Source organism: Numida meleagris, chromosome 4 (assembly GCF_002078875.1).
Source record: "Numida meleagris isolate 19003 breed g44 Domestic line chromosome 4, NumMel1.0, whole genome shotgun sequence".
Lineage (NCBI taxonomy): Eukaryota > Metazoa > Chordata > Aves > Galliformes > Numididae > Numida > Numida meleagris.
In genome coordinates, this window is record NC_034412.1 from 16,453,006 (window position 1) to 16,469,524 (window position 16,519).

The following is a 16,519-nucleotide window of genomic DNA, read 5'->3' on the forward strand; positions in this document are numbered from 1 at the left end:
CTGAAAAAACTTTTTGAGGAGCAAAAAGGAAAAGCACTCCCTTAAAGAATGTTCATTTCCCCTTATCACATGTACTTATCTGTTATCAAAGGTCTACCTGTAAGATTCATGTCTGCTGAATTCAAGGCATTAAACAATTTCTTTCAAGAAATGATATGCAGGCTGAATAAAGGATGCAGGAATTATGAGCTAATGCAGAAAGAAAAGACAAGTCAGAGCAGTGCTGCACAATCCTCCTAGTAGCTCTACACACTGTCAGTAATGTGTACGCTTCAAATTTAATTTTATACCAGGCTTCTGTTTCTTCACAGAGCTTCTACAAAAAAAAAAAACCCTGGAAGAGAACAGGGGACACTCTCCAAACACAGTTGTGGCTTCAGAATTTCTGAGCGCTTTTTTCATACAACTCATGCATGTCGTCCCCCCCTGCCCCCCCTCCCCCCTCCATTGCAACAACTTCCCTGTCCGGAATCCATCAGGGCAGCGGCACCAGCCAGCTCCATGCCTACACAGTGTGGAAAAACTGCTGGGAACCATTAAAAGCCTTGTTCCAAATATTGCCAAAGCTATGGTGGGGGAGAACAGCAAGTCTTTGGTCTTTTTGATCATAGGGAGCGCTAGGAAGTTGCCAGGTATCACATACACTTACTCCAGATTATTTTATAATGGGCAAATGCTGCTCTCCGTTGTACTCTGACACTCCCCAATAACTCTGCCCAAGAGATAGAGCTATAATATTTGATCTAATTGCATTTAAAAGCCCAAATAAGGCTCTTGCAATCTAACCTGAGACAGGTAAAGGTAAGTTTCTTCTGTGCCCTACCCACAAGTTGCCATGACACAATACTTACAATATATTGCAAATTTCTGAAGAGTTATTCTCTCCAAACACCTATCTTCCTCATCATTCAGCTGGCTGAAGGGCAGTTTGCCATCATTTATGACAGAGGCACAGAGACAACTGAATAGCAATTACTCAGCATTTGTTAAAACGAAGGCCTCACCTTTAATAATTGCACAGTCACATTTCTTTGTGCAGGGTCAACCAGAAGTCCGGAAGGGAGACTTGCTGATTGACACAAATATGTTTGTATTTCAAAGGGCAAACTACAAAGTCAAACAAAAAGCAATGTTTGCACAAGAGTTAACCGAGCCATTTGGCATTCGCAAAGAGCTCAACGATCCCACGGAAAAATGTCTGTCCTTTGCTCTGCCACAATGCATTTTTAACTCAAACCTTAATACAGGTGTATGGGGAGGTCACATTACCGTGATCCCTGCGGAAGGTTAGCTAAATGCACAACCACAAGAAAGGACTTAATAGTGACCTTTGAAGAAGCAAAGCAACATGGTGGGCAGAGCTCAGAGCTCCTTCTCACAACCATGCCCACAGTGAGCAGGCAGCTGCTAAAAGCTCAGCACAAGTTACAGCTACATAGCACCTCCACCTGCATGGAAGAACAAACCAAGCTCAACAAAACAGGAAGGAAGACGGAGAGGACACCTTTCTCACGCTTCTGTACCCCAATTGCAGTTCATCCTGAATCCAAAAGACCAGCCCTGCACAGCCGCTGCTCAGTGCAGCCTTGCAGGAAGGAGTCAGGATACTCAGTAAGGCCACACACTACTCCTGGGATTGCACCGCTCCTGCTAAGACAAAGACATGTTTCTGTGGTCACGGCCCCACAGTGCTGGATCCGCACTGGATCCTAGATGCACCCGCTCCATTCAGCTTCCACCAGGGCCCACACAGCTTGCTGTTCCCAGCAGGCACTGCCTCCTGCCCTGCTCCCAGGGCCAGCAGCTCTCCTTGGCAACGTTGTGTCTCTGCTCAACTGTCTGCCTGCTGCCATCCCCAGCTCCGCACACAGGATTTTGTTCTTCTTTCTCTCACAAATCAAAGCACTTCACCTACCCTAAAGCTCCAAATGGGTGCTTCCACAGTGCCCCAAACCCTTTGAGCTCTTTCCCAAGCTATTAGGTGTGTGGAATTCAAGATCACTGGATACATTAATTTTGCGTACATTAAAACTGAGTACCAAACACTTGTCTTCAAAAGAGGCACTGAGAAATTTAAGGTGAATCAACTAAATGGATTAAGCATCTGCACATGGGTAGATTCAGCCAAAAGAATGGAAGTATTCTCACAGGTGATTAATGATGCAACTTCATGACACACTGCCTTCACATCTTTGTTGATTCCTCCCAACTCTCCCCCTACCTAGACAGGCCTTCAAACCTCAAAGTGTAACTGAACAATGTCCTTCATCAGCCACATCTGTGCATACACATATCCATCCAGCACTAAGTTGTCATATGCAGCTTAAAGCACTGGAACCAACAGCGAAAGCATCATGGCTCTTCAGGAATCATCCAAATGTGGGTCAGCATGACAGGAGTGAGTGTCTGGGATCAGCACAGACAAGGCTGCTAGTGTGCCATGGGAATGACTTCAGTAACAAACTGCAAAAAAAAAAAAAAGGTTCTTTTGCATTAAGTGTAACTATTGCTACTCTGAGATTAAATATTACCTGGAAAGTACTCATTAACTGCAGAGTCCTTGATTAATGAGCAGGTGGAGCGTGTAAAGGGACCTGGTCTTGATTTCAGCTGTCTTATTAGCTCTACCCTGGACACTTCTGATCACCACAAAAATAAACGAGGAAATCCAAGAACTAATTACGAGTGGACAAAATGTGTCAACCTAATAACTGTGCTTCAGTACTTCAGAGATTAGGAGGATGTTGGCAGGTGTGCAAAATGCAAATACCAAAGCCACTAAAAAGAAACAGCAACAGAGCTGAGCTAATCTCCCAACAGCTCAGGTGCACAAGACCATGGAAAGCCAACCAAGGAACTGTCTCCACTTCAGAATGGCTCAGGTGACAGTTGGAGTGCTTGCAATCATTTGTTCACTGCGTTAACACCGCTGGATGCAGGAGTCTTCGACTGCCGCCGCCGCCGCACCCAAGGAAGGTCTGTGTCTGCTGGCAGAGGGGCACTCAGGGCACAGGCCTCATGAGGGCATCGTCAGAGCACAGGGGCTTGGTGAGCAGAAATCCACAGGCAGGGGCAGGGCAGCAACTCACAGCTCCATGCAGATACCAGTGCAGGACTGGAAGCGTGCAGAGCAGGCTGGGGGAAGCCAGAACCATCCTCTTCAGCTTGTCAGCAAACACGGCTGTATCTAAGCACTTCCTGCTATAATTATCCAGCAGCCACTGCCCCCAAGCATCTCTGTGAAGCAGTAGGCACTGCCCACACACATGCTTCTTAATTTCTGTTTACTTGCTCTTGAAAAAGCCCAAAGAAATCTTCTATACACATTGGCTAAGTTCAACAAAATGCAGTACTCCAACATCTGAAGAGAAGTTCAGGCAACCTGTGCTCTCCTATTGATCTCCTTGCCTTCCCTCTAATCCTCTCCATAATTACAGGAGTTGAAAGAAGGAAAAAAAAAAAAGAAAACTCTTTCCAAAGCCATCAGTTCCCAGAACCCATTTTTCCAAGGGCCTTTCTTGAAAGAGGCCGGGCCCAGGACCACGCCATCCCAGTTGGATGTGCCCCGTGAGCAATAGTTCCCAAAACCGGTTGGGGCAGCGCTGCACACCAGGGAGCAGGGCAGGGAAGGTATTGATCTGTGCTTCTCACATGGTACCATGCCCGCCGGATGCCCCAGGCGCTGCCAGCCCGGGCACTTCAAAGGGGAACTGTTTTCAAAGCAGCCACCTCTTTTTCAGCTACAGAAATATTTAAGCCCAAAAACAAATGAATTCAAGCACCAAGTTCACAGAAGCCCTGGCTGACAGTGCTCCTCAGCTCCCCAGACAGAGATGTTTTATGTATGGAAAGACAGACGCGTTAACTAATGCCATTACAATGTGGCCTGGCAAGAGGCCTCTGAGATTTAAAATAAATAAATCCACACCCTTTAAGTGCACACTTTAATACAGAGATAGCTTGTACTAGTATCAGAAAACACCACCAAAACCTCTTGAAGTGCTCCACTGCTTACCCCCTCCTACTCCTTCTCAGAATAAAAATGAAGTCTACTGAAAATTAAGTTTCCGTAATTCAATTCCTGTAATTCAGCATCAGTGCTGGAGAACATTTTGGCCTTTCTTAATGCTGATAATGGGAAAAATAAAGCTGGCTGCTCAGTCCATTCAGTGCTGAGGCAGTGCAGCCAGACAAAGCCCTGGCCATGGCAGGCCGCTATTGCAACGTGCGGGAGAACAGCACAGCATGATGGACACCTCCGCCACCACAGCGACTTCGGCCACGGGCCGCATGCAACTCAAGGAACGGATACAATGACAGGACTTAGTTAAGGCCCGGGGAAGTTCCCATATATGCTACATCCATAAGATTTGCAGACAGCAGAGAAATCAAATGAGTGCTCACAGCTTGCGTTATGCTTACTGCACAATCAGAGAAGAGCTGTGAAGACCAAGAGTCCTCTCCAAGCAGGAGACGCCACGTTGCAGCTCTACCACAGCATGCAGTCCTGCCCCCAAGGCCCGAAGAGGTCAAACTGGAGCTGGACTGGATGCAGCCACCTCTGCGGGCAGAGGAAGGCCATGATGTTGGAGCTGCTGGAGCCTTGTTGCTGCAGGTCAGCTGCTGCTCACAGGAACCAGGAATGGAGAGATAACGCCATAAAATATGAACAAAATAGAACTTGTTTCCTCGCCACTAAATTGTTAGCTTTATGGGACTTCATGCTGAACGGTATGAAAAAAAATCCAATTTGCTTTGAAGCGCATTAGTCTAACATCCTAATTATTGTTTACATTGCCATTTGCCTTCTATTAAGAATTGAATAATTACCCAGCGCTTCATAGTTTAAAAATACAAGCAAACAGGATTATCTGAGTAATTAAGACACTGTACTGCAGCTTTGAACTGTGGCTGTACAAAGTATCCACATGCACAAGGAGAAACGATAGTTATCGATTGCCTTATTTAAATGGCATCTTAAGGAGTTCCAGCATGCAAGACTGGCAACTTAGTAGAAGGCAACCAATTCCTTTTGATGAGTAAGGGGGAGGGAAGAGAGGTTAAAAAAAAAAAAAAAGCTGTCTTGTGGCTAGGACTCTAGGCAGAGCCAGACAAGCTTCCCTCTGGCCCCGTCTGCCACAGACACCCTGCATGCCTCTGGAACACGGCCTTCCTCCCACCATCGTCCTGCCCAGCAGTGCCAGCCTGCTCGCAGCAAGCCCCAAGCAGCACACCCTCAGAACACTTCTGCTGCTACATAGTCCTGTGGCACCTACTGCAGCTCTACAAAGCCACCGAGATTTGAACCCACCCCCAAAAACAAAAGCACAAACAGGCAGACCTGAGAGCTGGGTTTTCTCTAGGTACCCACAACTCATGGAACTAAAGCAAACAGTAACTGCACAGTATGGCTTTTTTTAAAACCTTAATGGCCCATCCATATTGTACTTTAAACAGCATGGTCTCTCTTTCTGGGTGACTATTAGGGCAAAACCAAAGTTTTTGCACGTTCCTTTGTTGTTTTAAAGAGCCTTTCCTCCATTTAATTATGCCACAAGGTTTCACACTGTGCACTTTACTACCCCTGTGAAATTACCTTCAAGTTAAACACTAATTGGGCATCCAGAAAAAGAAAGAAAGGGGGAAAAAAAAAAGGGAAATAAATGAAAACCCCCCACAATCTTATTTTTCCTCTTTGTTTGTTATAGGATGTAGCCCCAACACAATCAAGATCCCAATTTCATACCACTGATTTATAAAGACACAAAATGAAAAATGGTACTTTAAAGAAATATGGTACATTCATGCAGCATGTGTTCTAGCTTATATCAATAAACCTTTCAACAAATCTGTTCTGAACAAGCCTGTGTTTTGGGAGCACTTAATAAGCCTCAGCTTTATTTCAAGCCAAAGGCAATTTTAAGTAAAGTTGAAATAAAGAAAAGTTAAAAAGAACAGAAAGCCACTAAAACCAAAAATAAAACAAAATACGGGCCCTTGTGTAATCACAAGGCTTAGGAAAGCAGAACTTTTCTCACAGATAGTTTTCTTTTGGTAAATATGGACTGCAGTTTCATTTGTGCGTGTTTACCCAAGTGCTCCCAGCCGCCACGGCCCCTTTGTTCCAGGCTGCCATGGGTGGGCACTGGCTGGCTGGGCCGGCCACGTCAACGCCACGGCACTGGGGCTGAGCCACACCTTGTCCTGAGACACCGCTAACATGACAGAGTGGGATGCTTTTAGGGGCACGTGGGTGTACACACACCTATGGGTCAGAGGGGATCCCACTGCCTGACAACAGCCATTCCTCCAGTTGAGGCTGCAGCTAGAGCTAGGCTCTGAGGTCACTGGTGAACATCCCGGGAGGATCAGAGCCCAGAGCCCGCAGCCCCAGCAGGCAGGACACCAGTCTGCCAGCACCTCCGGCAACCGCTTCTGCAAGGAACGAGGGGCTCCGGAGCTCAGAGCTTTCCCACACATCAGCTGGAAGCAAGCGAGAGGGCTGCGGAGACTGGGGAAGTGACAGCCAGCCACAGTCAAGAGGAGACCCGGGACACAAGAAGCACACAGCGCAAATATTACACTATCTCTTCAACAAAGAATTTAAATCAAAACAGAATCATTTGCATAAAATCCAAATCTTTGAGCCCTGCATAAACAGAAGGAGATTTTGGCTGGCGTTTCCAAAGGAAGGTCTTATCTCCTTTGTGAAATGGGTGTGCTACTTTGCATAAGGGCGTATACAAAAGATGTAAATGAGAAGTTTGCTTGCATGCAAAAGACAAGTCACCCGACAGCTGCCAATCCCCATTCACAGGGAGAGCTTCCTCAGTCTCCAGGAGAGGAAAGAGAAGGGAACCAACATGTTTGCTTCCCAGGGAGGTGAAACAGGCTCTGAATATTCATAAAATGAATGTCCATTTAGTCATGGGAGTGCTAATTGTCTCTGATTCACAAAAGTGGGTGACCTCACCTGCTCCCCGCAACATATCAAAAGGATGTGGCATAATGGAACGAAACCAGATAAGATCCTCATCTCACAAGTTTGGGGGGCTTTTTGATGCACCCTCTGAAGACTGATGTGCACTGCTGAGCATTTCTTTAATCATTTCTCACAAATGCAATAAAGACCAAGCTCAGCGGAGCATGTTATTAGACAGATAATAACCCCTCCACAGCCAAGATCTAAATCCTGGAGTCATCACACACAAGACAGGTTGTCTGGAAAGTTTTGGTTTACCTTATTTTATTAAAGCAAAACAAAAAAATGGGGTCTGTATGCCTCACAGAAGACTGCCTAGAACTGCCATGGAATTCATACCACAACAGCTCATCTCTCTTCAATTGAGAGGACTGTATCCTATTGAGCTGCCTCTTTACCAAAGCACACAGAATAAGGAACAGGTTCTGCTCTCCTATGTAGCAGCTGAAATTTTGTCAGCACTTTGGAAAGAAGCAGTATGAGCCTTTCTTCAAGGAATACATAAAGGCACAATTGCTTGATAACAACTGCAGCTTGACTTCTCAGAGAAGAGAGCATTACAGAGTCTGCACAACATGTAAATGGAAGATCTTAAAATACCCCAGTTGGTACAAAAAAAAAAAAAAAGGTACTGGGAGCAACCTTTGGAAGATTTGTCAAGCTCCACCAGAACATAATATAACCAAATCACTTCTTGAACAGAGAGAAGCACCAGCTAAATTTGGCTCAGACAGACTGTGTTTCGGTACTGCTGCCATGCCCCTCCTGGTAGCTTCCCTCTTCTCAGCTCCTTTAAAGCTGAATGTGTTCATCAGTGTTGTTCTGACAAAAAACAAGTTGACTGACTAAAATGGGAAAGCACACGCAAATTATTTCACTTCCCCGCCCCGAGAGAACCCACCATCCAAAAATCTTATCACAGAAAAAAATATATAATTAGACTGTAATCTTCTGATATAAACTGAACTGCTGCTCTCAATGATCACAGTCGCTCTTCAAAGCCTCTGAGATAAAAAGAATCTTATCGTTCAAATTATTACTTCTTAGGGATGCTTTTATCAAAGTTAGAAGGAAAATTCTAAAAACAGCAGCGATACGAAAACGGGAGCTAGCCATATTTTAAATGACACTGGATTTTCTGCCAATTGGCCAATTCACAACTCCAAAAAGCAAGTGTAGATGAAGACAAAGCTGTTGGCTCTCATAACCTTTACAATATCACAGTAAAAATCTCAACTGTCTCACATATTTATATTAAATGGCAGGTCTAAAATTGAGATTTGTAATTTCACAGCATCAAAATCATCACAGATGGCTACAGTCTATTGCTTCTTTAATCTGTCTTCTCTCCCTTCCTGCTTGTTTCCCCCTTCCTCCGATCTGACTTAAAAAAGATGTGTGTTTTATCATAAGGAAATCAGAACTACGCGCAAACCACAATATATTAATTGTGTAACAAAACAATTTGCATAACAATGACGCATACAAGCAAATCTTAAAATTATGTCTCAACATTGCCCTAAAGCACCTTAGCCATGAGATGTGTCACTAGTTGGGACAGCTTCGAGTTCCATCAACAATATTCCACATTTGTGCTCTCCTAATGGATAGCCATTAGCACAAGAAGTTTGGGGAAAAACTATAAAGATCCACAAGAAGTTTGAGTTCATAGCTACACATTCAGCAGTAAGAAAGCAATCAGTGCTCTTCTTGTATTTCTAGTGAGCAAGACAATGCTGCAGAAGCACTCCCATGGCACCCCTGAAGCTAAATAAATAGGAATTAAATACTCGGCCCTTTTCCCTTCCTCCTCTGGCCTTTTGTGTGTCTATATGTGTCCATGTATATATCCATACATACACATTCCATATATTCATATTCCATCCTAGCTCAGCTAGGCGATTATCAAAGTCAGCACAAAAAAACAGCAGCTGCTTGAATGAAGGACAGGCTTTGTGTAATCGTTTTCAGACACCTCCGTACCACACACACCATTTTTTTTCCATAAATCCTGGTCTCAAGGTCAGAGAGTCATTAATATCCGCTGCAGGAGGCACTTTAGAAGGGAAGCATCTTCCCATTATGCTTCTCCTACACACACCAGATATTAAGTAAAAGCAGCTCAAGGAAACATCTCTTGTTTAAAACCCAGAGGGCTGAGTGAACTTGAAGCCCAGCCAGCTCCCGGGGCCATGTGGGGCATGCAGGTCCAGGAGCAGGGAGCGCCGAGGTCTCCTGCGGCTCTGCAACAAGTGCGGGCCCCACTCCGCTGCCCTGAGCCACTGCTGCCCAGCAAGCTTTTGTCAAACATCTAAAGTCTTAATCAATCCTAACTCTGACCCAAGGATCTCTGGGGAAGATGGATGAGGAAACGGACAACCTCTGACCTCTCCTTGTATTTGTCCTGCCATAGTCAGCCCATTGAAAAACAATTGGGGTGGAACCCGCTCACCAGCTCCAGGCCCAGCCTGGCATCCTTTTATTGCCTTTCACAAACTCACATTCTCCTTCCTCCCCCCATCCTTGCTCCAAACCCACAGGAATGCTCCTCACTTCACCCTCCCCGCCCAGAGGCCCATTCGAGCGGGACCCAGCCCGGCTGCGGGGTGGCAGAGGGCAGGACAGGGGCTGGCTCTGTGCCACAGGCGCAGCGTCAGGCCGCACGGGCAGCGGTGTGCCTCTCGGCTCTGTGGGGCTCCGGCAACCAGAGGAGCTTCCCGGTGAACCACTCTGGCTGGGGAGCGGCAAACGTTGAAGGAGGAAACCACAAGTAACCACTGATGAAATGGGTTTAGCACTTTCCAATTACTTGCTGGCTCAAGTCCTCCGAGAAGAACTGGCACGGGCCAGCCTGACTCTGGCAAACCCAAAAAGACAGAAAGTTTCCTTCTCAGCTGTGAACGTGACGCCGCCTGGCCTTCCTCCAGCTGCAGGGACAGCCTGCCGGGTTTCCTGAGCCCAGCAGGTACCTGCCCCCGCACATTCAGCCCCAAGGTCTAGTCCAGTGATGGAAAACAAAGAGAAGAGCAGCCCACTCCCACCACTGCCCACCAGCAAAACCTGAGTGTCTTCCCTTGAGAAGGCAGCATTCGTTACATGATGAGCTCATATCGCGTCCGGGCCGCTGGCAAGGAAAAGCGTTAGATCTGTGTCAATTGGTGTGACCTGGGACTGACCCAGCAGGCCTTCAGGAGAAGGAGGAATAATTTCCGTGCAATAAGCCAGGATGCTTTCCCCCCCATTCACTTCCTCCTCTCACAGCCCAGGCTGTTAATGTGTCAAGATGCTTTGCCTAGAAGTTACCGATCCATTTGAAGACAGCAACACCTCCTCAGCCACCCGTGGCTCTCCTAAGCAGCGCCCGTTCAGTGCCACATCCGCAGGTTTGCATCCTTAATTGCACGCAGGTTTTCAAGTTTCTGTCTCACAGAACTCCAAAGGCAGTCATTTACTTCAAACAGGATGCCCCTTATGATGCTGCTCATTTCCCCATTCTCACTACAGCCCATGGCAATTTTGTTGCCAGTAAGAAGCACTTACAACTTTTTCCATCTTTCCATCTTTTCCATCCAAAAACTCCACAAATGAAGGCAGAGGCTTACACTTAGTACTTTTTTCCTGCCAAAGCTTAATTTCAATATGCAGTAATGAACTTCATGTTGACTGCAAATTATGATTTAAAAGAAACTAAGTAGGATGTTCAAAAGACAACATTCTCATAGGAATCTAGCACAAAGGCAGTCAGATGCTTGCTTTGCTAGCTTGTTCTCAGTCTCCATTAAATAAGGACCTGGTGAAAAATGCGCCAAGAGGACATGAAGCTAAGCCATTTAGCTCCAAACCACCTTTTCCAAAAACGTGGGTTCAAATCCACTAAGAAACTCAGCACCTTCAATTCAGCACTTGGCAGAATTCAGGCCACTGAACTGTGCAAAAGCATTTCAAATTTGATCTTCATTTACGCTTACACGAGCAAGAGTTTAGAAGCTGAGGCCACAGATGTTTTATTTATAAACTCTTCTCTCCTTCCTTAACCTTCTACTACTTTTTCCAGAAAGGAGAGATGAAGAGAACATAGGTTTTGAGGGTGTTTTTTTCTCCCTTTTTAGGATAATCTGCCTTTTATATAAACTTTAATCCCTAATTCAGCAGCACACAGGATGGGGCAGGGGGAGCAGACTTTTAGCATTTCTAAGAGTATCCTAGCACCTCCATTATTAAGCTGACAATGGAGACCCTCTGAGAAATGAAAATATTTAACAAAGGCAGCAGTGTCAAATATCAAAAGGTTATTTAGCACTAAAAATTTGCAACAAGTTAAACACCAAAGACTTCCCCTTCTCAAAGGGGGAAAATAATCCAGCTAAAACTGCTGTTCTTTTTTTTTCCCCCCTTCCTCCTCCTGACTCTGGTTCTTACCCCACTGCATTATCCAAGGGAAACTTAAAAGAATTGTCACTTTAAATGACGGTAGCTCAGCTGCACTGCTTTGCAGTCACACACATTTTGGTGACTGTCACAGACCAATACCAATTTAGGTGCCTGCTGCAAAATGCATTTTGCCTTCTGCCTGTTATGGCAGTATCATTTGTTTTGCGTTACATAATTCTTAGCCTTGCCACCTGGAGCTATTGGACTCCTTCATTAAACCCCTCTGTCCCATTGCATCCCACAGGGGCTGCTAATTACTGGCTTTACTCCATTTACTCTCATCTCCAATTCAATTACGCATTCAACTAAGCCCTAATGAAAAGTACAATATGGCTCATCTTACCTTGGCATTCACCATTGCGTTCTTCATAGCCAGCATTGCACAGACAGTTGCCAATGGGTACCAGCCATTCACCATCTGCCCCGCAGTACATTTTTGGCACATCCTTCTCTTCCGAGTTGTTGACACAGGAGCCACGAACCTCCACCAGAGAGGATGTATCAGCTCCAGTAATGGTGTCTGGAAACTGTGCCAGGTTTCGAACTGTCAGTGGGCACTTCTTATAGAAGACACGAACAGACACCAAAGCAATGCAGGCGCCGACGTCCTGAAAAGCCAAGTAAAACCCTTTCTTGCTGAGAGGTCCTACGTCCCGCACCTCTGTATTCAGCTTCATGATCCTGTCGCCAATGTCCACCTGGGTGAAGCTCTCATCAGCAGCGATGGTGTCGATCTTGGCAAACTGGCTCTCTCGAATAAAACGCTCCTTGTCATTGTTTGACTCATAGTAATAGAGGTTGAAAGTCTCTTTGCAAGTTCCCATGACACCTGGCAGGCTGTTGCAGTCTCTCAGCGTGAACTTGATTTCAATATATACCCTCTGAGCCCCCTCACGGGGAATCCAATCAGTTCGTAACCAATTATTTTGACTGGGCTCCATCACATTGCAAACTTGGTAGGTGCGGATCGGAGTGTTCTTCTCATCCATTATGCTTACTTCCTCCCACTGTCAAGAAAAAAAGAGGAGAAATGCATCAGTATTCAAAAGGAGCAACAGACCTTCGCAGCAAAATTAACCTGCTCTTCCACAACTAACATGGAGATGGCATTTCTTCTGCTGCAGGAAAACACACAAACACATCTATCACACCATAACCAGGACCTCAGCTACTTGGACTTTCAAAGAGAAATCCACTGAAGAGAAGCAGGCTCCAAACTAGCTAAGACTAAACGGCTCAGCCCCCAAGACCCGACTTGGATCAGGGCACATGCAGCACTTCACAAACTGTAGCAGCATGCTAGTCCTGGTGCTTCCTCTGCAGCAAATGTGAAGTCCACTTTGTACATGAGAGCACCAGGCAGCGAAATCACGTGACAGAGATGGAGTAACATCCACGTTTCTGGCATCACCACCATCAGTCTTAAACTGCTAAACCAGCCCTGGTTATTTCTTAGAGCTTGCAACTACCATACTGGGCTAGCACTACAGTTCAGAACTCCTCAATCAAGTTCAGGCACCTCCTTCAGAAGTGCCCAACTAATAGGCAACATAATTATGAAGTAAAAATACACACAATCCAAGGAAGACATGCAAAAAAGAGATCTTGCCCTAAACCATTTCAGGATGAGCAACTTAAAGAGAAATAAAACATAAGCAAGAGCTTTGGAAACAAACAAATGAGAAAACCCCACGATGTTTTGAAGATTGTGATACAGGAAAGTTCACCACAGTGCTTTGCTATAAGAGAAATCCTTCTTTAAAAAAACAAAACAACAACAAAAATAAGACAGCACACATTAGATAATGCCTGCATGCTGCCCGAGTTTGGAGGCTACACAAAAGAGTATATAAAGATTATCCCTGGAAAAGAAAAAAAAAAAAAAACACAAAAACAAAAAAACAACCAGCAGAAACTTCAGAGAGACTTCCCAGAAGTGCTGCTCTGAAGCTATGGCTTTGATAAACAAAAGCCTTCTTAATGTTAAGGGGCTTCTGGTATAAGATCCTGCACTCTTCTCACAAGGATTGCTCATATGACAGTGATTTTTACTTAAAGAGATTCCAGCTTAGCTGAACCCGTTTATAGAAAGACAGCAGTTAGCACCATGAGTCACTAGGAGCAGAGAGAATAATATTTTATTTGCTGCCCAGCTATAACTGCAAATTAAAATGAAAGCAGGGGACGGGGCGGGGGGAAATCAATACTCAGCGTGTCATGACTTTTCACAGAAAGAGGAAAAAATAAATCTTAAAAAGCCATCTATCAATGTAAAGTGTAACACAGTGTTAGTAAGAAGACAGTTATTTAATTTACAGCTGCCACAGAGCTAGTTTACTGTTACAATATTGTCTTTATGATCCATCAGTTTCCATTCCGCTTATCTTCCGTCTACAGTACCTATACATGTGTGGTACAAGAGAAGGGAAGAAGCAGAGGGAAACAATACTTGTTGACAGGATTTCCTTTACCACGCTTGTACAATGGGGGATGCTGCCACAGGGTTGGATACAGAGCCCGCTGAGGCCGGAGGATGGGCTGCAGCTGAACTCAGCGAGCCTTGCTTGGGCTCTAAGCAGCCCCCGTCTCCCGTCACACAAACGGTTCTTACTTCACGGACACACGAACCAAACACAAGCACATCTCACTGCCAGAGCTGAAAGTGACTAGAGCCCTACGATTTCCAGCTGCTGCAAATGGTTTGTAGCTCCAAGTATGTGGTCAAAGGTGCAATTTCAGCTTGAAAGCAAGAAGTTCACTTTCATAATTCAACTCTTCTCACGGTTTAATGGCGCAGAGTAAAACATTCTGGGCACAAAACCTGCTTTTCAACTGTGCAATGCAAGGAAAAATCATTAATTATGTTTATACTGCAACTCATTAATTCCTCCAGGGCTACTCTACATTTGATTACAGCCAGTCGCTGCTAAATGACGGTGTTTATCTCTAACCCTTCTTACTCACGCAGCCCTCACACCTCAGGAACTGGCACAGGTGCAGAGGAACATCTCCTGGAACAGACAAGAAGGTGCACACAGATAGACTGGTGCTGAAGGACAGGGTCTTCCCAGGAAGATAAAGGAAAGAGTTCACTGCTGCTGCTTGAAATAAATCTGCAGCATACGAAGCTAATGCTTTCCAAGCACTGTCTCTCAGAGCAGACCATGTACTCTTAAATTTTTCACTACCGGCTTAAAAATAGAACACGCGTATGTAGGTTTAGTGAAACCAGTCACGTCCACAAGGAGAGCACACATTTCCTTCTCCAGCTTGCATGGAGCTTTCAGAGAAGACATCGGGTGGAAAGGCAGAATTCAACAAAGCTCTCCCCGGTCATCAGTTCACCACTGACTCACTGAAACTTACACATCAGGTACTATTTTCATACACAGCGCAGGCTCCCCTCGCAGAGCTGCAGGACAGACCCTGCCCACACAGCTGCCCATCCCGGGGTGCAGCCCTACGGCCCTCCCCAGGACACAGCTGCTCCTGGCTGCCGCGCAGGCCGAGGGCTGCAAGCAGCGGGCACCACGGCACAGCCCGCAGGGCTGCCACTCAGCCCCGCGCTCCAGAGCTCAGTGTGCCTGGACTCAGCCCCAGCCGGGGCTGTAGTCAAGTTCAGGCAGAACAACAATGCGGGAGCCAAACAATCCCCCTTTCTCCCATGTTATGGCTATTCAGAGCTTATGCATAATGCATCGCCAACCAGCGCAACCTCGGATTCCTTCCACCCGCTGCTGGTTCCTTGCTCTCTTCTAATTACAAGCAGAAACACACACACAAAAAAAAAAAACACAAAACTAAACACCAGGCTTCCCGAAGAACCCAGCACTTTGTTGCGCATAGGTCCCGATCTTTCAGCACTTATTTTTCAACCACTTTGAGTTAGGGTGCTGAAAGAAAAGTAACTAAGCTGCTTTAGTCATCTAATATTAAAAGGATCTGAGTGGAGGGCTTTTTTTTTTTTTTACTATTGTTATTAACGATTAGCGTGCGTTGCTGGCGTTTTTCTTAAGTCGCTCTCTTTAAGGAAGAAAGTCCCTTCTAACCGCTTACCGAGGTGACCCCGCCAGCGCCCGGCCGCGCTGCCCCGTGTCCCGCGGCCGGACAGCAGCGGGTGGCGGGGCGGGCACCCTGCCCTCCTGCCTGCAGCCCCTCAGCAGCGCCGCGCTGAGCCCCGGCCACCTCCGGGTGAGTCTTCTGCTGTCACCGCATGGCACTGAAACTGAGTGACTTCCTCTTACCATCACCTCTTTAAGAAAAGCGCACGGAAAGACTCGGGCAGCACAGGCTGTGCGCTGCAGGTATCCATCCGGAGCCCCAGCGCAGCGCGCACAGCCCGAACCCGACGGCTGCCGTCAGCGCAGGACCCGCACCTCGTACCCCGCAACGCCTCAGCGAGAAGCGAGCGGCAGAGCCCAGAGCACGGCCCGGCGGAGCCAGCCCCCGGACGCGGTAATTACAGCCAGGACCACCGGTTCAGCCGCCGGATCACGTTTCTCGTTGGTATTTCGCCTTTAAATAGGCACCTAAGCCCATTCCTGAACCGATCCCTTAATTCTGAAACCTCTTTTCTGCCCTTTTGGTTTTCACTTCTTCCATGACAGAGCCATCCGAAGGGAGTATAGAGTTTCCCCAACAAAGAGTAATTCACTCCGCGAGCCCGGGCCGAAACCTGACCTCCCCGCCGCAATCAGCGGTAATCGCGCCATTAGGGCTCTCTGAAACGCACTAATCACCCCCTTTGCCCTCGCGATGCGATAGCGGCGGACTTACCCCTCCTTCCAGAGGGCTCGCAATCCAGCCCAGCTCCCCCTGCACCGAGCGGGAGTCCAGCAGCGTCACTGCAGAGAGGCAAAACACAGCGCGTTACGTTCCGGCCGCACGGAGGGACACCGCGCACCCGAGCGCTCCGGAGCGCGGGGACCCGGGCATCTCCACCCGGGGCTCGGAGCGGGGCGCTCACGTTGAGTGACGCGGAGCCGCGCGGGGCAGCCCCGGGAGCCCCACGGATCGTCGGAGCCGCTCGGGAGCTCCGGACAGAGAACGAGCGGCGCCCCGGTCGCTCCGCGGAGCGCTGCCGGGCCCCCGGCACCCGTGGGCGGT

General features: G+C 47.0%; 1 protein-coding gene across 3 annotated transcripts in view; it reads right to left on the bottom strand.

Moving 5' to 3' along the window:
- The window catches only part of EPHA4 (EPH receptor A4), a 251,216-nt gene that overhangs the window by 76,700 nt on the left and 157,997 nt on the right, over positions 1-16,519 (bottom strand). For 2 of the 3 annotated variants that reach the window (XM_021394145.1, XM_021394146.1), the window contains 2 exons: positions 16,190-16,257; positions 11,757-12,420 (listed from right to left, as the gene is read on the bottom strand). In XM_021394145.1, the coding sequence (XP_021249820.1) occupies positions 11,757-12,420; positions 16,190-16,257 (732 nt within the window). The remainder of the gene's footprint in view (positions 1-11,756; positions 12,421-16,189; positions 16,258-16,519) is intronic. The other variant, XM_021394147.1, reaches the window with a different exon arrangement.